Raw genomic sequence first — 25206 nt, 5'->3', positions numbered from 1 at the left:
CTGGGCTGCCGGAGATTGAGTTTCAGGTCCTTGCTCTGCCCCAGCTGGGATTTTCAGAAGATTGAAGGGAGTCCAGTGCCCTAAAACCATTGAAATCCACTAGGAGATGGTGTTTTTCTTCCCTTAACACACTTTGAAATAAAAATCTCAAAACCTATGGGGTGGTATCATCAAGGCCTGGAGAATTAGACATATACAACAATCAAGCAAAAGATCTGCTGAGAACATTTACAAGCAGCAGCTAGGAATTTTTGCCCCTTAGCCTATTATATCATCAATCCCAACACAGCCTGTACAGGATTATCAAGGTCCTGAAAGTTTATTCTGTATCTTTCCCTACTATACATAAGCTTCCCCAGTCTTAGTACCAGGTCTGTACTTCAAATCTATCAGAGCAGAGGAATGGTTTCCAAACTACCCCCCCGCGGATCATTTAATAATTGCTCAAGGTCTTAATGGACTGCTTAACGATCTTTCCAAATGTTTGTGCCATCAGCGAACTATTGGAAAGCACTTTGGATAAAAGCCCAGTATTAAACACTTTAATGATAATTAATGCTTTTTTGTTCTACAAATAAAAAGCGCACAACTCATGGTGGGGCGTGTCTCTCCTCCCACCACAGCAGCCACTGAGCTGAGGCTAGAAACGAGAGCCATCTCCCTCCACCAGCCACAGCTCTGAGGCTGGGGAAAGTTGCCTCCTTTTGTGGGCTCTGCAGCCCTGCACGTCCCAGTTCCTCCATGCCCTCTCTTCTCACCCCTCACCTACTTCGTCTTTCCCCCAAGACCACCACCTCACCTTACAAGTGAGGGTTTTGGGTCCAGGCACTTAATTATCAGAGCCATGCCTGCAAGTCACTAATTAGGTGGGCAGCCCTTCATTCTCTCCTGTACAGTCACCCATGCATGCGCCTTAGAGGGAACTCTCTGAGGACCACCAGCACTGTTTAACACCACCTGGAGCCACAAGTGGAAAAAGTACCCAAAAAGTTACTTGAGTAAAAGTGCAGCTGCTTTTACTTCTGGATACTTAAGTACAATCAAGATGCGGCACATGCATTTTTACTTAGGTAGTTTTCCAGAGGGACACCAGTGCCTTGTGCTTAGGTACAACCCTCTACCCCACAACAGCTGTATTTTTACTCAAGTAACTTTTGGGTACTTTCCCCCACCTCTGCCTAGAGCAGACCGTCACAACCCAAGCATTCCCTGACCACATACAATAAAGCTGAAATCTTCAGGCCGGATTGGACCTATGCATGTTGACACCAAGTCATGTAACAGTCCACTTGGTTCAGAAGCCCCAGCTAAAATCCCACCTTTATTATACATCATGCTTGTGCTACGACTGGTCTTGTGAAAGTTGTATTTGTAGTATACTGAGCCTCAAAGCCTTGTTTGGCTCTGTTACATGAGTTAAAATAGATCATGACCGGGCAACCATTGTACATGTTTCCTATTGATATCACCCCCATGCTGTCCCGCAGTTGTGTTTATCTTGAGCCTTAAAACGTCCAGCTTCCTTTGTGTTTGGGGCACCAGCAGCTGTAATGGGGATCAAAGGATGTCGTTGCCAACATATCCTTACATGGCTCACCAGAGAGCCCAGCCCACTGGCAACTCCAGCTAGGCAGGAGGATCTTTTGCACCACGCTTTACAGGATCATGCTTTCAGCTCTGGTGCGCCCCGCTATGACGCTTCTCTAACAGCACCCAAGTTCATGGGAAGTGACCCCTGGCATCCAAGAGGTCGCCCCTGCTTCTGAGAGATTGTGGAAGGGAACGTAGATGCAAAATGTTTCTTTCAGCCCAATTGCTGTTGGATTTGGTTCCACGTAGCGGTTGGAACAGTTTCTAAAGAGAGCTTACTACATATCTTGAGGAGAACCAGCAAGACAGCATGTGTCTCCAGAAACATAACTCATGGTCTCAGAGGCAGCTGTGTTAGTGTGGAACTTCACAAACACACACTCCTGGGGGGACTTCAGAGATTCATTTATTAGGCCATGAGCTTTCATGAATACGTGGGTTTTACCCATGAAAACTTGTGACCTAATAAATGGGTGAGGCGCATAGGGGTTATCACAAAGAACAAGCAGCCCTGTGGCACCTTGGAGGCTATTTGAGGCACTCCATAACAACAGAAGAACGGCCATACTGGGTCAGACCAAAGCTCCATCTAGCCCAGTGTCCTGTCTTCTGAGAGTGGCTAATGTCGGATGCTCCAGAGGGAGTGAACAGAATAGGTAATCTTTGAGTGATTCCTCTCCTGTCATCCATTTCCAGCCTCTTACAAAATAATTAATGCTCAACTCTTCTCATTGGCAGCTCTCAAAAGTGCTTTGTAAAGGTTGCCAGTATCATCACTACAGCAGGGGCAACTAAGGCACGGAGCAGTGAAGGAACTTGCCCAGGTGATCCAGAAGGCCAGTGGCAGAACCAGGACAACCCAGAGCTCTTGTGTTGATGTCCGACATTTTGGGCAAGCAACCAGTGTCGGACCCACACCCTTCACAAAAGTCAAACGCTGTAGAGCTGTATGGTCAAGCTGCACCAACCTACCAGAGAGGACACAGTTATACTGGTTTAAGAGGGTGCCTTATACAAATTGAACCTCTCACCTGGCACCCTCGGGTCCTGACCGGTGCCAGATGAGAGAATTTGCCGGACCACAGGAGGTCAATATTGTCGAGCACGTTACCAACACTTCCACTGCTCACTGGGCTCTTAGAAGACATGTGGGGGGTAAATTAGAGCTAAACAACAGCACAGAACACAGAGCCAGGAGCTGGAAACAAACTTTAGGGGACCATGGGAAACTTGGCCACAACCATGATAAGTGGTTGTCCAGTTAACTAACAATCAGGCCGGATGACAGAAGTTACTGGATGCAAGAGAGGTTCAACCTGTACTCAACTTACTCACATGCAGCAAAGGAAATAAGCTGTTCCAATACGTGTCTCATTCATGCTGATATAACTGATCCTCACTAGAGATGCGTTACTCAAAACAGTTATATCAGTACAAAAAAAATCTGTGTGCAGAACAGGCATTTGTTTCCAAAGGTCCAAGACAGGAGATCCCAAGTTTCTCTCAGCTTATTTACTACCCCCTCCATGAATCTAAAATTCCTCCTACCCATTAAATGCCTCAGGTCTTCTGCGCAGTGCTAACACGTTTAATAACTACAGTGGCACTGCAGCTCAGGCTGGATCTTGGGTTTGTCTCATTTGACATGACAGTTGCTAAGAGCCAAAACACACACAAACCATGTTTTCAATTCACCAATGTTTGTTCTGGAAAAAGAACAGGCTCCCACAGAGCAATCGCTTTAACTTCTAGTTGGAGATAAGGACCGTGTGAATCAGTGGCTACATAAATTGAGCAACAGACACTTGGGTTAAAATCCCCACAGCTTTAGCACCTGTTGTACTTCTGGTTTTTAATCTTTGCTGAGGTACTATATGCCAGGAAACATAGCCATGAAATAAGGTACAGGAATAAGGAACTGACTTGCAGAAGAGCAAGAAACTGATAGGCTCAGAGACCTGTATGAACAGCTGAAGCAGCTAACGTAAGTGCAAGGCCAGACAGCCCAAGGAGAAATTGCTTAATAAGTGAGCATAAGTGATAACAGTGACCATAAACCAGAGGATGGCATCAGGTATTGTTTGCTGTTTTGTAATAACCACAACTGTTACAATTACCTGTCACCAGTTTTCGAGAAGGTAGTTTGTACCAGTTCAGGGTATCAGCAGATGCCTAACTGCAGGTAATTACATTCATCCAACTGACATATGTTCATAGAATCATAGGGTTGGAAGAGCCCTCAGGAGGTTGTCAAGTCTAAGCCCCTGCGTAAAGCAGGGCCAATCCTAACAAAATCATTCCCAGTTAGGGCTTTGTCAAGCCTGGACTTAAAAACTCTAAGGATGGAGCGTCCACCACCTCTCTAGGTATGTTGACAGCATTAAACTAATAAATATAGACTAACCTATGAGATAAAGACATCCCAGTGTTCTGAGGGTGAGGAAGAGAAAGTATGGTAGAGAAGGGAAGAGCCATTTATACATATGCATGAAGGACATGGAGGCTTATGCAACATTTGACCTTAGGTAAAGCCATTGGAGGTTTTCACTGGCATGCCAAGATCAGATTAGGACATCTCAACTCTGACAGCTCTTCCCAGCAAACAGTAGCTGCCTGTGACAGTGTGTGTCCTCACAGTATTTTATTATCTCATTGCTATGTTAATCACATTTTTTTTTTTTTTTTAAAAACAGCTGAGGACATCCTTTTCCCAGTACAAATCTTCTTGTGTTTGTTACGTCCACTGGGCCTCCCAAAGCAGTAACATTGATAAATCCTCAGTCAGATCTTGGGACAGCCACCTACCAAATTACATTACGCTAACTGAGGAATCTGAAATCAGTAGTATAACCCGTATACTTTCCATAGATTAGGCAACCGCAAAGCATTTGTATAATGACAAATAAGGTGATTTTTAAAACACACTGCATTCGATAGACAGAAATATTCAGGCTGTGAAAATATCTGACTTCAGAGTAATCAGAACCCGAGACTGATGAGAAACTCAAGATAGTCCCTATTGAACTGTGCGACAATAGCATTTTCAGCACTGCTTGATTGATTAAAAGTACACACCTACCAATGCAGAAGAAGGGACTTTATGAGCAGGGTTGACTCAGGATAAGCCAAGCCAGCGTACAGCTGGAGTGCGTCATCGGTAACAGGGGTATTCCAAATTGGAAAAAAGATCCTTCTAACTTACCAAGGTGCTCCAAAAGCACACTCCCCCCAAGCCTCAGGAGTCTGGATGGGATGGAACGGCCCCCGCCTGTCACAATCGAGTGCTTCATACCCAGAAGCATCACTTGGAGAATCCAACACATCTAAAAACAATCTGCACCCTCGTGCTCCATCACAACTTGCCCCTCCGATCCTGGAATGGATGAATGGGAAATGGAGACAGGCGCTCCAACCCCAAAACGCCATGCCTTCCTCGTGGATGGACTTTGCCTGCAGTGTCTTGGAGTTCAGTCCTCCAGCCAGTGGGCTAGCTGGGGACCAAGTCTCATTTAAATTTAAACCCAGCTCCAACCAAAAGAAATTAAATATTTTACCACTATTGCATTATTCACTCTGCTAGTATGTCTCAATACCCTCCCACCCAGGGCCTGTCTTTCCTATATAAATTCCCTGGAGCAGAGACTGTCTACCTGATATTGATGGGTCCCTAGGCACAACCAAGCAGGTTTACTAACAACTGAAAATTGCACCCACTTGGAAAAGGCTGAGTGCTGCAAATGGGGAACATGTGCTCCAAAGGAACCGAATGCAGACCAGATTCTTCTGTAAAACAGAACCTCTTTATTTTAGGTTCAGGTTGTGTCTCCAAAGACAGGCCCCCTTCCCCATTTCCAGGAAGGTTTTTCCAATCAAAATGAAAGAGAATGTCTTAGAAACTAATGAAAATGACAGCATTCTAGTCTCAAAAAATGGCTTGCAGTCAGGCTTCTAGTACAGGTTGAGCCTCTCTAGTCCAGCAACATCCATGGCCCAGCATGATTTTAGTTATCTGGATGACCACCGATCATGAATGTAGCCAAGTTTCCCACAGTCCCATAAAGTTTGCTTACAGCCACCCATCGTGGCTCTCAGTGTCCTGTGTTGTAATTTAGCTCTATTTTACCCTTTCTAAGAGCTCAGTAAGCAGTGGAAGGGTTGGTAACATTGCTTGACAATATCGACCTCCCGTGGTTTGGCAAATTCTCTGGTTCAGCACTGGTCAGGTCCCGAGGGTGCTGGAGTAGGGAGGTTCTACTTGTAAGTCATCTTTCCACAAGAGGCTAAAATGGCAGAGAAACTAGCACCACAGTTTAGAAGGGGAGGCAGGGTGTGTGTGGATGGATCTTCCCGTTTGGAGGATGCCAATAATGATAGAACATGGTGAAATGGAATCAGTTTAAAATAAGCCTTCCAGTGAAGAGTTGTCCCCCACCTCCAATTCTGAAGAGTGAGAGCTTCCTGGAATTACTTCACTGTCTTGTAAAAACCAGCTACTTTGGCGGCACACATCCTAATTTGAAATGCCTACAGGGTGGGGATGAGTCATGGGAGGTGTGACCTAGATGCAGATTTTCCATGAAGTACCAAAACCCAAGCCTGAAACTGAAGCGGACAGTTTAGGATTAAAGGGGTGCTGCAGAGCTCTCCTGACTGGCACGTGCTGTAAGTAGGGCCCTACTAATCTCACAGCCGTGAAAAACACATCAGGGACCATGAAATTAACCCTCTCCTGTGAAATCTGATGTCTCCTTGTTCCTCAGAGAGTCCCTCAAAGGCAGCTTCCTAACTCCGATGGGGCAAGAGAAGGACAGGACTTGTCTGTCCCCTGCAAACTCCCTAGCAGTGGTGACAGGGGACACCAGACCTGACCTACCTCTTGCAACCCTCTGCAGTTGTTGCCTTTGAAGTCCAGCTCTGAAGGAAGCACAGGAGTGAGGGCAGCAAAACTATGACCCTCCCCAAATCTCTTTTTGGGCCAGGACCCCACAGTTACACCACCATGAAATTTCAGGTTTTAAAGCAGTTGAAAACATGAAGATTTACCTATTTTCCAATCCTCTGGCTGGGAAATTGGCCATAATGGACCATGACTTTGGTTGGACCCTTGCTATAAGTGATTGAGGGTAATATTGCTTCCTTGTACAAGGTAAATGAAAATCCATGAGCTAGCTGCATTGCGGGAGGCACGTTTCATATGCATTGATCTGGTGTTTTGGGAACAAACATCCCCAACCCCCTCTCACACTCTCTCTCTCACACACACACACTATTCAATAATCTTCACACCAGTCACCAGCATGATCTCCCAGGCTCAGATAGTAGGGGTCTGACAAACAATACTGCCACCATATCAGGCTTTCTCCTGTCTACTTGCACAGCAGCACCATCAACTGGCTACTTCCCTGCACAGGCCAAGGAAATAATCCCAAGAGGAGAGATGAATTGTGAACTGCACAGAAAGCCCTCTTTATTTGCAACACAATTGACATTGCTATATCCTTGTGCTGGCAACAGCTTCCAAGATAACGTACAGGTTTCATCCGGTGCAACAGGCTGGGGTCCCACCCAGCAGTCATGCACCCTGGTGTTATGTTGTAAATGCCCACTCCTATCTCTGCCTGAAACTTACGGTTATAAATCTCGTTAAAAACGACTAGCCTGTGCTAGAAAACATGGATTTACTCTCCCAAATGTAACACCGCAACACCTCCTTGCAGCATCCTAATTGGCCTTTGCACGCAAGACTGAGAGAACTGGAGGACACAAGGGACTATCTTTGGCATGAGACATATTGAAAGGTCAGCTGGCATCACTTCCTTGGGATGGGTATTGTGTTCAGTCTCATCCCTGACATTCAGCACATTTGTGGTCCAATTTTTCTGGGCTTAGGCAGCAGGATTGGTCATTCACACAATTACTGGTGTCGTTGGTCCCATGTTATTTGTCTTTGGACAAGTTACAGTATGACACTCAGACTGCAGACAAGGAGCTTGCCTTGTCTCCTAGAAAAGAGATACAAAATCTTCTCCATGTATTATACAGTCTTATCTCAAAGGCACAGAATAAAATTAAAGGCATCTGTGAAATGCAGCATATTTAAGACGTTCACTTCTTTTAAATAAAAGGAGAGTCATAGTTTGTTTTCCTGAGTGCAGTTTGGAACCGAGGTCTCAAGGTGAGATGGGCTAATGTTACTTGACCTTGCTGGTTTTGTCTTCGCTATATTGCTTAGGTAAAGAACCACTGTTGATAAGGATCGGAAGGGTTACAGGAGGTCATGGATGGATGCTCGTCTCTTGCCGACAAACACATGTCAGAGGCCATGTTTTTAATCAGACGATCCTAAAAAAAAACAAACAAACAGATCTCTCACTCACAGCATCCACCAAATCTCAAAGTGCTTTACAAAGAATTCAGCCACAACTTTTTCTTTGGGTGAAGAAAAATGCACTGAACCACTTCACAGATTTGCATCATTTTTTACAGAATTGTTTCAGTCAGAAAAATATTCAAACAAGTCAAGAAATTTCATTTTGAGGTTTTTCAGAACAAAGGCTACGTCTACCCTGGCACAAAACTTCGAAAGGACTCCCATCTGGACGAGCAGTGCAGGAGCGAAAAGCGACAATTTTGAAGAGCCGCAGCCGGCATCATGCTAGCGAGGCACTGAATATTCATTCCAGCACCTCATTAATACTCTTCGATCTGGCCATTTGCATGGCCATTTTGAAGTTTTGTGCCAGTGTAGACACAGTCAAAATGTTTATTTATCGATTCAAAATGGCTCTTCATTTCAAAATTTCTTTCAATATTAAAGAAAAGCACCAAACAACAAAACCGTTTGTTTGACCCAAATGAAAATTCTTCCATTTTTTGGAACTGCCAGAGGGCCAAAATAAGTCTGGTTACTTGCATGTCTCCATTCGTGCTCCCCTGCCTCCCAAAGGCACCCCTCCCCAGTTGGACAGCAAAGCACACGACAAGCTTCTGAAAAATATTCACGGAGCTCTCGCCAGAGGTGAGAAACAGGCAAGACACAGCTTTCCAGGTGCACTGAACATGTGTGTTTTTTACTTACGTGGGTCAGTTCCCATTCTTCATTTCCTGGAACGTGCGAGTTTTTTCCTACAAAGTGACAATCTCCCAGCTCCACCGGCCCAAAGGTGGATTGGAGGCAGAGCTGCTTACCGATGTTGTGGCGTAGGTCCTTCTGGGATGTGTATTCAAAATACTGAGGACCAAGACCAGACAAGGGAGGTTACGCTGCTGCTTTCCTGCCTGAGTGGTAACCCACGCTCTAAGAAAACAGCCTGCCTTCTCCACTAATGAAGGCACCAAAATTAACTCATGGTGTGAGGAGTCCCCACTCTTCAGCCAGCTGATAATCACATGCAGCTCCAAGCTGGTCCCCACAAGCCTGAAGGATCCACCCCTCTTCCTTGAGGAGACAAGCTAGTCCCTCAGTGAGTGGCACAGCAGCTGCAAACCGCACTGAGCAGTGTGGATACCTGACGGACCGGGGCCCACCACCACAGGAGTGAGTCTCATCTCCAACTGTGATGTCACACCAATGGCCCTGGGCAGGTCTCCATCCAGCAGGGTTGAAGCGGGGACCTCCGGATCTTAATGCAACAGCCTCTACTGCTCAACCCGAAAGACCCAGTTATTCGACAAGAGTACAGCAGACTGATTGCTAGGCAGCCTAGCTGCCACTAGGGAGAGACAGAATACCACACTCAGTTGGCTGCTGGGGAAAAGGGTGGAATATATTCAAAAGCAAGAAAATCACCTAATGGAGCTGGCAGAGTGGGGTGGGTGATTTAGTGGCTAGAGCAGAAGACTAGACTGCAGGAGGTGAAGGAAAGAGTGCAACCGTCCCAGGGCCCAGGGATGTAAAAAGGCCAAGTGCTCCGAGCCACTGATGCCATCACAAGTAGAACCTCTCTAGGCCAGCACCCTCTGGACCAGACTGATGCCAAACCATGGGAGGTCAACATTGCCTAGCACCATTACCAACACTTCCACGGCTTGCTGGCCTCTGAGAAGACGTTTGGGGTAAAATTACAGCTAAATAACAGCACAGAACACAGAGCCAGGACTGGTGGCTGTAAACAAACTTGATGGGACCACAGGAAACTTGGCCATGTCCACAAGTGAGCATCCAGCATGGTACTGTCAGACCAGAGAGTGCTGGATTAGGGAGGTTCTACCTGTACTGTGGCAGCAGGAGCCCTGAGCTTTCTAAATTGCCACCGGAGCCTTGCGCAGCACTGAGGGAGGCTAGTCCCATCCCCAGCCCTGTAAAGGGTTAAACCAGGAAAGAGTGGGTTCTCTGTTGGCAGGCCCCTTAATGAATCCAGTAAATATTTAGGCTACAGCCTGATCTGGGCATACAGATATACAAGCTGAAATGTTTAGACACACACGATCAGGTTACCCTTTTATTTTGGGTTTGGTGCAGGACTTCTTGGGCTGGCTGAAGTATTCCCCCCTGTAAACTGTAACTTCCAAGATGAATCCCATTGAAGGAATTCTCTGCGCTTTATCACTTTCTTGGTATATTTTGTCTTTTGTTAATAGATTGCTTTTTTTTTTTTTTCATTTTCTTTTTTCAAGGCAATGATTTGATTCCTGTGCCCTAGAGGAGTGTCTGTGCATATCCAGATTGCCACTTAAATTTTTCTCGTTTTCCAGCTCTCTCCTAAGGGAGGGGTAAAATCTTCTGGTTACCTCACAGGGAAACATCCCAAATGCGCCTTCCTTGGTTTTAAAGGGGGGTTTCTCACTTGGATGGTGGCAGCTTCCTCCCAGGGTCAGGGAATTTGTGACCTTGGGAAGTTTTGTTCCCCTCCCCCCCAAAAGTACAGCCTATACAGGCAAGTTATTTTTATGGTCTCTTGAGGGCCTCCAACTTCTGCACTCAGAGTATCAGGGGGTGGGGAACAGCCCTACAGCCCTTACCTAAATACAATAACTAGTTAAATAAGAAGAGGCACAAAGTATGACCTGTATGATTCACACCTTTGCTGTGCACGAGGAAAGGCTGAGTTTTCATCCTTTCCCCAGCTCCAGGCTTTCCCATTTTCGAGAGGACAGGAGGGGGTGAAAGCCACAGGGACAGATTTGCACAGGTCGCATACCTGATTGCCTCCCATCCCATGGCACGGGTACATGATCAGTGGTTTCCCTCCATGGTTGTTTTCGCCGACATCCAGACAATTCTTTGACCCTTCGTTTTTAATCTGAAAGCAAAGAATAAAATGAGCAAGATGGGTCTGAGCTGCATTCCAGGAATGCAGGCACAGACCCACCCAAACCTACGTGCGTGGCCATGGATTCAGGAACCATTCACTGGCTGGGGAAAAAAAAAAATTCAAGCCCAGCAAATCCTATTACAATCAGTGTTGTAGGGTGGGAAGATGTGTCCCTGGTCACTTGCAGTTTATTTTTTAAAATCAGCACTTTGCTGTGATTTCAGTTGGGTGCCTGAGAGATAACTCTATTCTTTCAATAGGGTTTCATTTAAGCACTACAGGTTGAACCTCTCTATTCCAGCACCCTGAGGACCTGATCAGGCTGAACTAGAGAATTCGCCAAACCCATGGGTGGTCAATATTACCTAGCACATTACCAACACTTCTGTATCTTATTGGACTCTTAGAAGACATTTAGGGGGTAAACTACAGCTAAGGAGCACAGAACACATAGCCAGGACTGGTGGCTGGAAACAAACTTAATGGGACTACAGGAAAAATTGGCCATATGCATGATAAGTGGACATCCTGCTAATTAAAGTCATGCTGGACAATGGAAGTTGCCAGACAAGAGCGTGTGGATTGGAGAGGTTTAACCTATAGCATATTTGGGCTGAAATTTTCAAAACCACTGGAAATGGGACACTAAATGGGGAGGGCATTGTTATTACAATTAATTCTTACCCTCCAGCCCCCAACTCCAATTGGTATCTGCTGACTGGCTGATAGTGATCCTAAGCATGTTGGAGGGACCTATCTGGTATCAAGAAGGTATTTTCTCCCTTTATTCCCCCTACCTCCTTTTTCATTCACAATATGAGACATGAGTCACCTTCCTGGTTTGAACTAGAGCAAACAGTGGATTCTCTGTATCATTAAGTCTTTCAGTCATGATTGGAGGACTTCAGTAACATAGCCAGAGCCTTCAGATCTATTACAAGAGTAGATGGATGAGGTTTTATGGCCTGTAATTTGCAGGTGGTCAGGCTAGCTGAGGATGGTGGTCCCTTCTGGCCTTACAGTCCAAGTCTACAACTGCAGCTCCCAATTCAGATTAAAAATTACAGGTTGACCCTCTCTAGTCCGGCACCCTCAGGACCTGACCAGTGCCAAACAAGAGAATTTGCTGGACCACAGGAGGTGAATATTGTCGAGCACATTACCAACACTTCCACTACACACTGGGCTCTTAGAAGACACGTGGGGGTAAATTAGAGCTAAACAACAGCACAGAACTCAGAGCCAGGACTGGTGGCTGGAAACAAACGTTATGGGACCGTGGAAAATTTGGCCACACCCATGATAAGTGGTCATCCAGCTCACTAAAATCATGCCAGATGTTGCCAGACAAGAGTGGTCCGGATTACAGCAGTTCATCTTGTGCTAAGTACTGGACATCCAAATGGTCACAGAAAAAGCTCATGACCTGATAAACCTGGTCTCCGAGGTGCCACAGAACTGCTTGTTGTTTTTGAAGTTGCAGACTCACACGGCTCCTCCTCCAAGCCTGCTTATGGACACGTAGCTGTAAACAGCCCTCAATACAACTACTTCAGGAACCAGCCTTGTAAATGAATAAATCACCCGCCGTGTTCACTTCTGTCTGCACCTGTGTTCATCAACGCAAGCCAGGATGGTGATACATGGTGGGTTCAACTAGGATTTTATGAAGAGTCAGCCTACCTCTTACCACTCTACTTGTGCACACATTAACGCAGAGCTGAGCAGACAAGCTGGTTCTTACTATGCAAAAACAGCCTCCTTTCTGCAGTTAATTACTTCTGTTTCTGGGATTAGGAACAAGCTCAGCTGCATCGTTTGACTTCCCAGGACAAAGCCGAAGTGTGTATTTTCCTTGAGGCAACTGAACCTGAATTGCCAGAGAAGCTAAAGAACAATCTTTGACAGATAAAGATCACTTTCTACAGAACTGATTTTTCAGCATGTTGAACTCATCTCTTCCCTCACCCTACTCCCCAGAATATTTTTGGGGGGTTATGGTGGCCTGAAATGGAAATATTTTGAATTTTAGTTACATCAAAAAAGAGTAATCAAATTTAGTTTGGGATCCAACGAAATGTTTCATTTGACCTGAAACAAAGTGCTTAATTTTTCTGAGCACTCTTACATCCTTTTTTCTTCTTTAAGTAAAATTGGAAACAAAAGCCTTTCAAACTGAAAAGCTGAAAGTTTTCACTTCGAAAGGGAAAAAAGACTTTTTTAAAAAAATACTGAAACAATAAGACAAATATGTGAAATGGTTCGGTTGATTTGGGCCTGGAGTTTATAGCAAAGAAAGAGTGGCTGGGGGGGGGAAAAAAGCGCCCTCCCACGCCCACCAAACAAAAAAAAAAAGCCAACACACAAAACCCAAACCCTGAGATGAAAAGTAATGGGGGGGGGGGGGGGGGGGGGGGCTGCACCTTCAAGTCAGGATAACCTATTCCTCCTTCCTAGCAGAGTTTCTTGTATTTTTCCCATTCACATGCAGAATAAATTTTGCTGTGCACCAAAGCATGTGTGGATGTGTACCACCAATAGAAACACAGGCTGCCACTGCCCACTCTGCGTAACTGTGGGCATTCTGCTGAACAGCTGTGTGGCACCTGAATCTCTCCAGGGCAGCCATCCAAGACTCAGCAACCAAAATAGCAAGAGGAGCCATTTTTCCAATTCGGTAAAAACCTCAATCATTCAAGAGCTGCAGTGCACATGAATGAGACGTCCTTAAAAAATAACAAACCGTACTTTTTGTGACCCCTATTTTGAGAACAGCGCACACACAATGGATTTGTAAAGCGATACATGTTTACTGCAGGACATTCAAACTTCTTGCATATTCTATTCCCTCACACTTTACGTGTGTGTTTTATCACCATCTTCTTGACTTTTGCCCCAGATCTGTCTCTCTCTCTGGAGCATGCCAGGGGCAGTTATCCAATGTTTCAAGATCACATCTCGTTTGCTATTTAGATACGAGTTGTTCATTGTTGGGCTTTTAGATGTTCATCATTTATCAAAAATAGGATTTTTTTTTTAACTTCGCAATTATAGCGTCAGGAGCCACAAAGGAGCCCTTAAAGAGCCACATGCAGCTCCAGAGTTGCAGGTTGTCCAGTGATCAAAGCCTCAATTGGCTTCACCGTTTTTTTAGTTCCACCTGAGATGCCCCAACTCTCAAAGCCTTGCACTGCTATCAGTGTCCTCTTCAACCAAGAACTGGACAGGCCACTTTGAAGCTTATTTATTACTTGGCTGGATGCATCACTGCTCAACAACAGGAGATACACCCAGCCCTCAAGCCATGAGTCACCTTTGCTGCACTCCCTGTTCCCGCTTGTCTGGGTGGAAGAGCAAAAACAGGCTAAGTCAAAGACCAGCCTTTCCTGGAACTGACACCCCTCCTATACCAGGGCTTAGCCACCAATGTTTCATTCTGGAGTATAAGCTGCCAACTATGCAGCCAGCTAGGAAGGACTAAACTGGGAGAAGTATTTGGAAAAGGAGTCCCCCCCCCCATTTTGTTTGACATTCTCCTTAAACCCCAAATGCTTTTTTGCTGGGGATAAAAAAGGGTCAGTGGGTCCTCAACTTCACCCCATCTGTAACGTTTCTAGTATACACTAGTCCAGGGGTCTCCAGCCTGTGGTTCTGGAGCCACATCTGGCTCTTTAAGGACTTTTCTGTGGCTCCCGGCACTATAATTGCAAAGTTTAAAAAAAACACAAAAAAACACACCTCTCAGGATTATTTTTGATAAGTGGTGAAGGTCTAGAAGCCCAATGAACAACTCATTTCTAAAACAGCCAATGATGCATGATTTCAAAACATTGGATAACTTCCCCTTTATATGCAGTGCATTGTGGGATATGATGCTGTATTTATATTTTGATCATGTTGCTAATAAAGTCTTGAAAAGGCAAAGGAAGCTTGAGACATTCCTGCTGTGCAGGGCAACACACGTTTTAAGAAAGAAACCTGAAATTAAACATGAAGTAAAATTGGCATCATTGAAGTGGGTTTGGGGGTGAAAGGCAGGAAGACAGTGGTACAAACACAGATGTAAAGTGTGAGGAAATACGTAAAAAGTTTTGTGACTGTTCTGCAGTAAACATGTATCACATTACAAATCATTGTGTGCGCGCTGTTCTTAAAACAGGGGTTACAAAAAGTGTGCTTGGACATTAAGGATTATCTCATTCACATGCATTGCAGCTCTTGAATTACTGAATTGTTTTTTTACCAAGTTTGGGGGAAAAAATATGACTTCTTGCTATTTTGGTTGCTGAACCCTGGACTAGCCCTTAGGCAAAGGAGTGAGGGGGAAGGAGGAGAGAGATCAGCTGATTGAAGGGTTTTCCAAGTTCAGCGGAGTTGCTCAAGAAGAACAGGATGATTCCAAGCACCAGGGAACTGTTTCAAAGTTCTGTCTACACTACGAATTAGGGTTGTCATCCCCTCATCGTGTACACAGACTCATGCTAAGCTCTCTTTCAGCTAGTGTGTATAAATAGTGTAGCAGCAGCGCCGGTAAGCATCTTAAAGGCATTCCTGGCTCATGCTATGGCGCCTTCATTCGGAGATTCCAAGCCCAGAACAGATCAACGTGATCATGCAGTCTGACCAGACCACAGAATGCCTTCCAAAATAAATTTCTATGGTGGATCTTTTATTGGGAATATATCCAGTCTTTTTCTGGGGCCAGAAGGGAGAGAATTGTTGGGACCCTGGACAAGGTATGGGGAGGAAGAAGGGGCAGCAAGCCCTCAGTGCCACTCAAACTGCATCATAGTCCCCACTGCCAGCCCTTAGAGCTGTCCAGACCATGTGCTGCCTCTGGCTGGGACTCTGCTTCTTGCCACCTCTGCAGTAACGGTGCCTGGGAGCCCTGGGCCCCTTTGAATTTCTGGGCCCCGGGGCAGGTGCCTCCTTTGCACCCCCCTTTCCATGCCCCAGTCAGCAGGCCTGGACTTGGACAAAATCATTTCCTGCTACTGTGTCCAAGTTTCTCATCTCCGACCTTTGTCTTATCCACTTAGACTGGAAGCTGCTTGGGGGCAGGGACAGCCACATCAGAACTCTGCTCAATAAAACAGTACTCTGATTTTGGTTGGAAATTCTACACCCTTCGAACCAGTGCTTCCACTCCTACGTATTTCTAGAGAAAAAGGGAATTTACCAAAAGGAAACAGGACAACAGACGCACTCCCGCACTTACCGCTCCATAGAAGGTTGGAGTTAAGTCTGGGATGAAGATCTCAGGATAGATAGTCTGCAAATACCAGGTGAAATTTCTACAGTGCAGTTGCTCCTTCAGTTTGAGTCGTTCTGTAATGTCGCCGTATGTTTTCTGTCAAAAAGCCAAGCCCGGAAATTAAACTAAACTAAACTCAATCTCTCAGCAACAGAATCCAAAACCCAGCCCGCCCTTTAATTAGGTTTGCCTTAAGGCATTGCAGAGAGGCCGTTTGTAATTCAGCTAACAATTTATGAGGGCATATTACTCCACAACTCCCTTTCTTACCAGAAGTTACGATGCAAAACAGCACCAAGGAGCATTTTCCCAGGTTGCTTGTGACTGGAAGTAGAGAGACCATAAACCAGTTTCCCTAAATTTTGAGAGTTTGAAATTCCACCCCCTCCCATGCTGAATGAAAACGAAATGTGGAAATCTTAAATTTCTGTGAACTAGAAAACAAGAATGTTCAGGTTGGATCACTCAAATTGTTTTCTTTCAACGCTTTGGTTTTTAAATCCAATTGCAAATGCAAACTAAAGCGGTTTTCAACCAGTAAACCTAACAAAAATTGCTTAGAAACGGTCAAAATGGAACACTGGTAATTTTGAATCTCCATGTTTTTGGGGGGGTTGGAGGGGCTGAACTCTCACCCTAACCTGTCCTGTTGCACAAACCATTTAAATGAATCAGCATTTTTGATGAACCATTCTGTGCTGAAAAATTCTCTGAATAGTTCCAATCTGGAAGGCTCATCTCAGCTAGCAAAGGCCATTCTGGAGCTATCCTCATTTGGGTCCTGATCAGCGGCGGGTAGGGGGGATGAATGCCACAGTGGCCTTTAGATGTACATGTGGCACCTTTTCAAGTTGAAGATGGTACAGTTGAATCCCTCTAGAAACATTCATGGTCCTGCATGATTCTGGGTAGGTGGACAACTACTTATGGGCTTGGCCAAGTTTGCTGTGGTCCCATAAAATTTGTTTACAGTCACCAGTCCTGGCTCTCAGTGTTTTCTGTGCTGTTATTGAGCTGTAATTTAACCCTAAAAGTCTTGTAAGAGCCCAATATGCAATAGAACTGTTGGCAATGTGCTAGACAATATTGACCTCCCGTGGTCCAGCAAATTCTCTTGTTTGGCACCAGTCAGACTAGAGCGGTTTAACCTGTGCTACTAATAAATCCTCACCCCTCTACGTCTTTAGACTAGCTTTGCTACTGACCCTAATGCCAAGTTAATCGGCCACTGACCCCGCACAGAGTTCAGTTGACTTCTGTGGAGGTGTGCACAGGCAGAAGGGGTCATCTATGTGGTTCTCTTCATAGAGCCAACACCTTAAGAACGGCACTACAAGAAGCCCTGTTCTGTCAAGAGGAAATAATCAACTAGGTTCCCTGCACAGAGAAACATCCAAGATGCTTTGACAACTTGCAAGATGTTTTATGGAACTGGGTCTGGTACCTCTCTGGCCATCTTTGAGGCTTGCTGGTTTCTTCTGTAGAAGATTTCCTTATAGTCATCCATCCAGACCTCCGCTAGGCGCACCTGGTTCCTGGAGATGACCTGAGTTCCTTTTGGGAAGGTGTGTGGACTTTTGGAGCGGAACACGTGCCCAACCACTGAGCAGGGGATGATCTCCAGCTGACCGCCACACTGCCAAACCTACACAAGGGGGAAGCAGCCAATCCCAGGGATTTCACAGGGAGCTTTAGCAAAACAAACCCTGACACATCCATGAAAGGGAAAGAATTTTAATTTTGACAAAGCATTTTCCTCCATAATTTGAAGTACAGAAGAGGACAGGGTTGAGCTCTGCCTCAATATACTTTGAGCTTCATTATTATTTGTATTGTGATAGCACTTTGGAGCTCCACACATGGACCCCCATCATGCTAGGTGGTGTACAAACAGAGCTCTGTCTTTCTAATCACATGCTCTGAAAACAAAGGCTCAGTTTGCTCTATTTGGAGCTGACAGACCTCCACGCTTTTGGCAGTCAGGCCAAAGCCCAGAATTAAGGGATTTCATTGTCTAAGGCTATGAGGCTCAACTTGATGGCATTTTTCTGTAATGTGATACTTTATAATACTACATCTGATCAATTCCAGAATTCCAGGGAACATTCTAGGCAGAATGCTATTGATTTGAGTAGGGGGAGGTGAGGGGAGAGCTGAGAACGAGAGGGGGTAAAATGAAGAATATCCTGAGCAGGGAGCTAGTGTGTTTGTGGGGAAACTCGGTAGAACTTTGCAATATGATGGGATTAAGTGTATGCCCCCCGATTTTAATTTAGAAGCTAAAAGGTCCCCACCCCCAACCTTCTTCACTTGGTTCTTACCCTAAAAGACATTTCCACATTCTCCCCACCCCAGATCTCCATTTGGTCATCATAGGAACCGATGTATTCGAAATAGGACTTGGAAATTGCAAAGAGGCCACCAGCAAAAGTGGGAGACCTGAGGAGAGAGAGAAGCAGAGACGAGACCGTACTTAATGCTTCACAGATGTTCACTTAGCACAGCTGGCAAACCCCACCGTGTGTCCCGCTGCAAGACAACAGACACACGAAATGGCAGGGTAAGGTCAGAGGTCAACATGTCCAAAGCTGAAGCTGGCAACTGTCTCCAATAGCATTGGTTTGGTTTTGGCAGCTGTCTTGGTATAGACTTATTGAGAGAGATGGCCAACAAATGCTAGAACATGCTTATTCAGGAAGTAAGCCGTGCTAGTCTATACCCTATTATTCAGGAAGGCTGCTCTACAGTCAGCAATCATGTGGTCACCAGTGATGGGCGAAATGAATATACAGCTGGACTGTCTTAGGGATCTGGATAGGGATGGATCCTGGTGGCAAATTGGTAGGGAGGCTGTCCCCCTTTGGGACTTGCCATGATGATGGCAAATACCCTGGTTTGCAGACGGGGATTACTACACTGAAACATTAAATTATCATCCCACGTTTGAGTCCTGGTATTGCTGCGTCCGGGGTTCCCTTAAGCCGAGCGCTTGGGCAGCCATGAAGGAGAAATTCCGGTGCTGCCCAGCTGATTAGCAGAGAGCCCTCAGTCACCACCATGTGTTTTTACAGGGAGTGCACATACCTTGGTGCATGTAAAATTTATTCCAACCTTGGATGGAAAAAACAGAGGGAACACAGGCCATAACCTTCTGCAATTAGGAAAACCATTCCTCTCACACCATTCTACACTTGTGACTGGCCTGCTCACAACGTTAGGGTTACAAAGAAACCCTTAGAACGGCCATTAGACAACTTGCTGCTGCCTGGGAACAGTGGGATTCAAAACAGGCCATTGGAATACTTCAGATAAGGGGTTATTAGACAAACAAAAAGCGCACCGACCCAGAGGCTCTGAAAACCCAAGTTCAATTCCTCACCCTGCCACAGTCTCTCTTTCTGACCTTAGCCAAGTCCCCTGATCTATGTCTTGCTTCCCCATCTGCAAATGAGGATAACGGTGTTACCCTGTCTCACAGGCAGAGCCGTCTCCTCCATTGGACAAGCTGGGGTGGCTGCCACAGATGCCCTAGGGATGGGAGGGGGAGAATTACTAAGGGCAGGGGATGACTGTGGCGTGCAGCAGAGGTCACCCCCTCTTTCACACGTGGGTGGTGTGAGTGGCAGCCTGCTCCACTACTTCAGGCTGGGCAGGCACAATGTGGCATGGAGGATGTATTGCAGCAGAAGGGAGCAGACTTCTGCTTGTGCTGCCTCCGTGGCGAGTCTGGGGTGGGGCAAGCCCCTGCTGCTGCGGCAGCCATGCTTTGCCCCGGGTAATCCCTGGCCCTTATGGTCAGGGAGGAGATAAGAGGGCAGGAGCAGGGGTGAGACAGGGCCCATGGCATAAGGGGATTGCCCCGGGTCTGATGCCCGGAGCACTGGCTGGAGGGCTTGTCCCTGGGCCCCACCGCTCCCCAGGGCATTCCTACTCACAGGGGTGTTCGGGTGGAGAATACAGGGGATTGTGAGGAGTTCAGACAGTTTAGTAACGAGGGTCCTGTAAGTACCTAAGAGAGAAATCAAGGAAGCAGCTGTGAGGGAGAGATTCGGGGCTGACCTGATTCAGGCGGCATCTAGCGTCATTGCTGAATGCGCAGCAGAAAGGAGAGCCAGGTCCTTCAGGCTTTTATCTCCCTTTATAATCTGTCTCGGATCTTTAAATGTGGGGCAGGGTGGGACTGAAACAGGCTTGTAGATAAAACTTACTGAACTGCTGTGCCCTCAGCAAGAGGAGCCAGGGGAGATCAGCGGCTGCTGAAAGTCAGGTTACCAGCCCTCAGAAAAGGGACCTTTAGTGGGACAAACATCTCTTCTGACCTCCCCACAGAATGGAGCCGTACTCCAGGCCAGAGGCCAGGCTCTGCCTCGTTGCCGTGGAAAGGGACAAGAGCTGGCATTGAATATCTTCCCTTGGGAATTCAAGGTTATTCTGTCTCCGAAAGGGCAGAGATGGGCCATTGTAGTCTGCAGTTGCTGGTGCCAACCGGGCAGGGTTTGAATGAAACAAAAGACTCTTTTCTATGGAGCTGCAGGAGCAACGCGCTTCAAAACGTCAAAGGTAAGTTACCAAACCACAAAGAAAAACCCAATCGTAGGAACTTATCTGGCCCCTGTCACTAACGCACCCGGGTTGTATTTATCCTTGCAGCACGTCAGTGCCGTCCTGCTCCTTTTACAAATGGGAAAAGGAAGCAGAGGACAGACGAGGTTTGTCAAGATGCGACGCTCGCAGAGCGCTCCTACCACGGACGGATTTCATGCTGGCAAAACAGTGGCTTTGAGCCGGATTGCTGGTTCTGGCCCTTCTGAACAAAGCGAGTTGGAAAAGCAGTGCCGCTGACTATAGGATGCCAGCCACAAGTCACTCCTCCTCATGTCCTGGGTGAAAATGAACTATGCCAGCACAAGATTAAGGTGTAGAAATGACACTCATTTACATTAGAAAAGATTTGCCAGCACCACTATTTTGGCAAACCTGCTTAGTCCAGATGTGGATTATGTTGGGCAAAGGAGAGTATCTGCAGTATAGTTAAACCTCCTCCTCCCCAAATGGCAGAAACTACACTGGCAAAAGAACTTTTCTGCTGGCCTAAACTATTTGCTTTTACAGGCAGGTCTTCCCTAAGGTAGACAAGGGTGAAGCGATTTGTCCGAGATTGCATAGGAAGTCTGTGGCAGAGCAAGGATTCAAACACAAATCTCTTAGACCTGTGCCCTAGCCATTAGACTGTGCTGCCTCCATCATACTAGATTTAATTGGAAATTAACCAATACCATCTCACCAGCAACAACCTCCCCCGCCCCCAATTACTTAATTCATAGTATCGCAATAAGCAGGTGCTCCTCTTTGTGAAGGCCAGTAATTTCTACAAAGCTTTAATGTTTTCTCTGTTTAAACAAGAAAAGGGCCTTTTCGTAAGATAGGAAGTGGGGATCACCTTTCCCCGCCCCTCAAGCAGGTACTGACAATGCGTTCAGATGATGAGGCTTTTGAGAGAAGTTAAAAGATGAAGACACCATTAGGCTTTTAATGAGAAATTGCTAGAAAGCAAGGCCTGCCGGGAACCTGTGGCAGTTAAGAACGCCTTTCGTTTGTGGAAATTAAGTTCATAATGGCTCCCTCTCATTGAAACTCAGCTACAGGTTACCTCTCCACCAGCTGCCCCACTCCCTTCAGCTAAGCCGAATGTACTACATTTGGGTCTCTGATGTAGCTGTGTTTCACTGGGAAGGGGATGCTATTCACGACCTAGCAGCCAAGCACCCTATGAGGAAATCCTAAGGCTTCAGTAAGAAACAAGCTTCCAGGAGCTGCCGCTGGCTTTGGAGTCTTGGTTTGGGGCCTGATTTTTGGAGAATTCTGGTTCATGAAAATATCAAGTTAGACGTTTGGTTCCATTTTGCAATAGAATGGTGAAGCTCTTTGAAATTTTCCATAAAAGAACCCAACCCCAAAATATGGACCATCCATCTCATCAGCTCAGTGGTTAGGTGACTCCTCTGGTACATAGGAGACCCAGGTTTGAGACCCAGCTCTGAATCAAACCTATTGGTGCCCCATCTCCAACAGAGTCCTGGACTTCAGCATTTTTGATAAATCATTGGTCAGGAAGGTGTTACTTTTCCACTGGACCTTTTGAATTCACATTCTGCAATGGAAAAGTGTTTCACTGAAAAATTCCTGGCCCATTGTACTCAGTGCCTCAATAAATCAAGCCTGAAGTACCTTGAGCAAGGCACTCAACACATGATACATTCAAAGCCGGACATGCCCCAGCTCAGCAGCTATTTATCAGGTATATTAGTAGAGGATGGGGTCAAGAGGCCATCCTTCCCCGCAGGATTCATCTTGGATGGTAGATGGTGTTTGTTTTCCCCTTCTCTTGCCCAAAAGAACAACCCCATCTACACTGGAAAAAAAAACTGGTAAAAACAGGCTTTAAATAAAGCGTCAACATTTTCTTCATTTTGCAGGGTTCAACCCTCCTGTAATTGAATGGCCTTCTCATTCCCCATCTTGGTATTTCTGGGGAGTGGGGTGGGGGGGAGAGGGGAGGGAGAGGGAAAAGGTAACCTGATTTTAAAAAAATTACTGGAAAAAAGAACAAACTTTTTTTTTTTAAAAAAAGCAATCATTTTTTAAACAGTGAAATTTTCAATGACCAACTAAAAATGGTTTTCTAATTTCAGTAAAAAGCCAATGAGAATAAAACTAAAATCCAAGGACCAGCCCCCACCTGCCTCCAAATCCACCTCCACGTTGTCAAAAAGAGCTTGGCACACTAATACCCTGGAGGGTGTCTGCAGGTCATATTTGCCCTCCCCTCACAAAACAGGCCACAGTGAAAACCTCCGACAGACCCAAGGGCTTGTTCACACTGGAAAGCTGTACTTCTTCCACAGTTGCAATGTAATACAATTTAGCTTTCATAGCTCTTTTCATTACTAGGTGTCTCAATGTGCTTCAGAAACTCATATATGGATTCTCACACCACCACTGTGAGGTAGGGCAGTGCTAGTACCTCTATTGTACATATGGAAAGCAAAAGAGAGGCAAAGTGACTTGCCAAAGGGTACACAGAGAGGCTGTGGTGGAGCAAGGAATTCAAACTAGGTCACACATCTCCTAGGCTACTGCACTTATTGCTGGATCCATCGGTACAATCTCTAGTATACACTGGCATAAAGGTGCTTATAACCAGTATAGATCACCCTGTATAGGAAGGGGAACAAGCTAAACTAGTATAAAGATCTTTTATATAAACACCACTGTCTCCACAAGGGGGTGTACCAGTATTCTGCCAAATTATGGGGGCTTGGATCATACAGGGAAACATCACAATTTTTCAAATGACAGTAGATACTGAGATTCATAAAGTAAGAGCTTTATACCACAAAATAATCACACATGGTCACTGTCACATGTCAAAGAGACACATTAAACATCCTTAAAAATCAAACTGTATTAAGTTCACAAGCAGCATTCTTCTTACTTTGCTTACCAGTAAATTTCAATTATTGACAAATCTTTTTCCCTTGATTTGTGAATTGGCACATTTACCAATATTTACTAACAAAAAAATCTAACCTTTCGAAGCCTAACGATAACCACAACTGATAAAACACCAATCACATCCTCCATTGGACGGGCATATCTGTGTTTTGGTTACAGCTCTGAAGGAAACCTTGCAAACTGATGTGGGAGGGCGACTCCAGCTCCCCAGACAGAATTATTCTAGTATTTCTTAACTACACCTTTTGCCTGCCAAGTGGAACCCACCACTCCCTCCCATCACTGCCTTTTGGGTTACTGTATCATGTACCCACAAGGACAAATGTTTGTGTTACCATAACAACTAGGACCTCCAGTCACGGGACAGGACCAGGTTGAGCTGTAGGGAGTCCCTGAATCCTGCACCTACATGCGACTCTCAGCCAGCAGGTAGAGCAGAAGGTTTATTAGTCAACAGGGATACAGAGTAGAACAGACTTGTCAGCACAGAAACCAGAAGCAGACAGTGCAATCTAGCTTAGGAAGAGAGGGGCCAGAGCCAGGGTTTTGGCCCTCCCCTGGCTTCCCAGACAGCTGAAACTGCCTACTCTGAGCTGATTCACTCACCTCTCATCTTTGTCCTGCTTCCTGAGCAGAAGACGTTAACCTGCCTGCACTTTCCCCACCCCAAGGCATGGCCATTGGGTACGTGCAGAAACTCACACCCAAAACTCTCATTCTCAAGTAGACATTGATGCAGTGCTTAGAGAAACTAAGGCACACACCCAGGCTTCCTATGGGACAATAGGAAACACATGCAACATAAGGCGAATGAAATCCTCACAATCCCTGCTTGGTTATGGCAAGTAGGCACTGTACAAACAGAACAAAGGATCAGTCCCGACCCTGAGTAGTTTACAGGCTAAGACAAGAGAACAGATTGCTATTGAACATCCACAGAGTTATCTGGAACCAATAGCAGTACGGGCCAAAGAGATGAGCAGTGGTCTCGCAAGACAGTAATACCACAGGCATATTCACTTTGCACTTACTTGATAGGGTACGTCTCATCTTTCCTCCTTTGCTTCTCCTTCAGAGGAATGGCCTCCCACCCGAAGGTCAAACTCCAGTCAAAATTCCCCCGACTGTGTTGCTTCCCATATTGGATTGGCTTGGAAAACTCAAAAGTATTCAGGTCAATGGTGGTGATGTCAGGGCTCACCACAGCAGTGGGTTCCTCTGCAATACGGGACAAGAGAGGCTCCAACCAGCCGTGGAAACACTCGCCTGGGAGAGAGAGGAGCAGAGAGATGGTACTTCGACACTACTGGCTAGACTCCAAGCGCTTAAGGCTGACTGGATGGTATTGCACTATGGTCCCGAATTTAAAGGAGTGAAGCATACGCTGGATAGAAATGACCTATGGTATTTACTTAGCCCTCTGCACAAGGGAGCCCATTTCCAGCAGGGCATCTAGACACCAAAATACAGGTCAAACCTCTCTAATCCAGAACTCTTGCATCTGGCAACATCTGTAATCCGGCATGATTTTAGTCAGCGGACAACCACCTACCATGGGTGTGGCCAAGTTTCCCACCATTCCATAAAGTTTGT

At 45.9% G+C, this 25206-nt stretch overlaps 1 protein-coding gene across 3 annotated transcripts in view; it reads right to left on the bottom strand.

Moving 5' to 3' along the window:
- Window positions 1-6996: 6996 nt before the first annotated feature.
- Window positions 6997-25206, bottom strand: part of GALNT6 (polypeptide N-acetylgalactosaminyltransferase 6) — a 43777-nt gene continuing 25567 nt past the window's right edge. For 2 of the 3 annotated variants that reach the window (XM_074979535.1, XM_074979537.1), the window contains exons 6-12: window positions 24645-24879; window positions 18420-18537; window positions 17543-17743; window positions 16063-16194; window positions 10731-10832; window positions 8669-8821; window positions 6998-7932 (exon numbers count right to left, since the gene is read on the bottom strand). In XM_074979535.1, the coding sequence (XP_074835636.1) occupies window positions 7819-7932; window positions 8669-8821; window positions 10731-10832; window positions 16063-16194; window positions 17543-17743; window positions 18420-18537; window positions 24645-24879 (1055 nt within the window). In that variant the 3' untranslated portion in view covers window positions 6998-7818. Of the gene's footprint in view, window positions 7933-8668; window positions 8822-10730; window positions 10833-16062; window positions 16195-17542; window positions 17744-18419; window positions 18538-24644; window positions 24880-25206 lie in introns of all 3 variants that reach the window. The other variant, XM_074979538.1, reaches the window with a different exon arrangement.

This window comes from Carettochelys insculpta, chromosome 29 (genome assembly GCF_033958435.1).
Source record: "Carettochelys insculpta isolate YL-2023 chromosome 29, ASM3395843v1, whole genome shotgun sequence".
NCBI lineage: Eukaryota > Metazoa > Chordata > Testudines > Carettochelyidae > Carettochelys > Carettochelys insculpta.
Note: the sequence above shows the minus strand (reverse complement) of the source record. Positions and strands in the feature narration are given on the sequence as shown.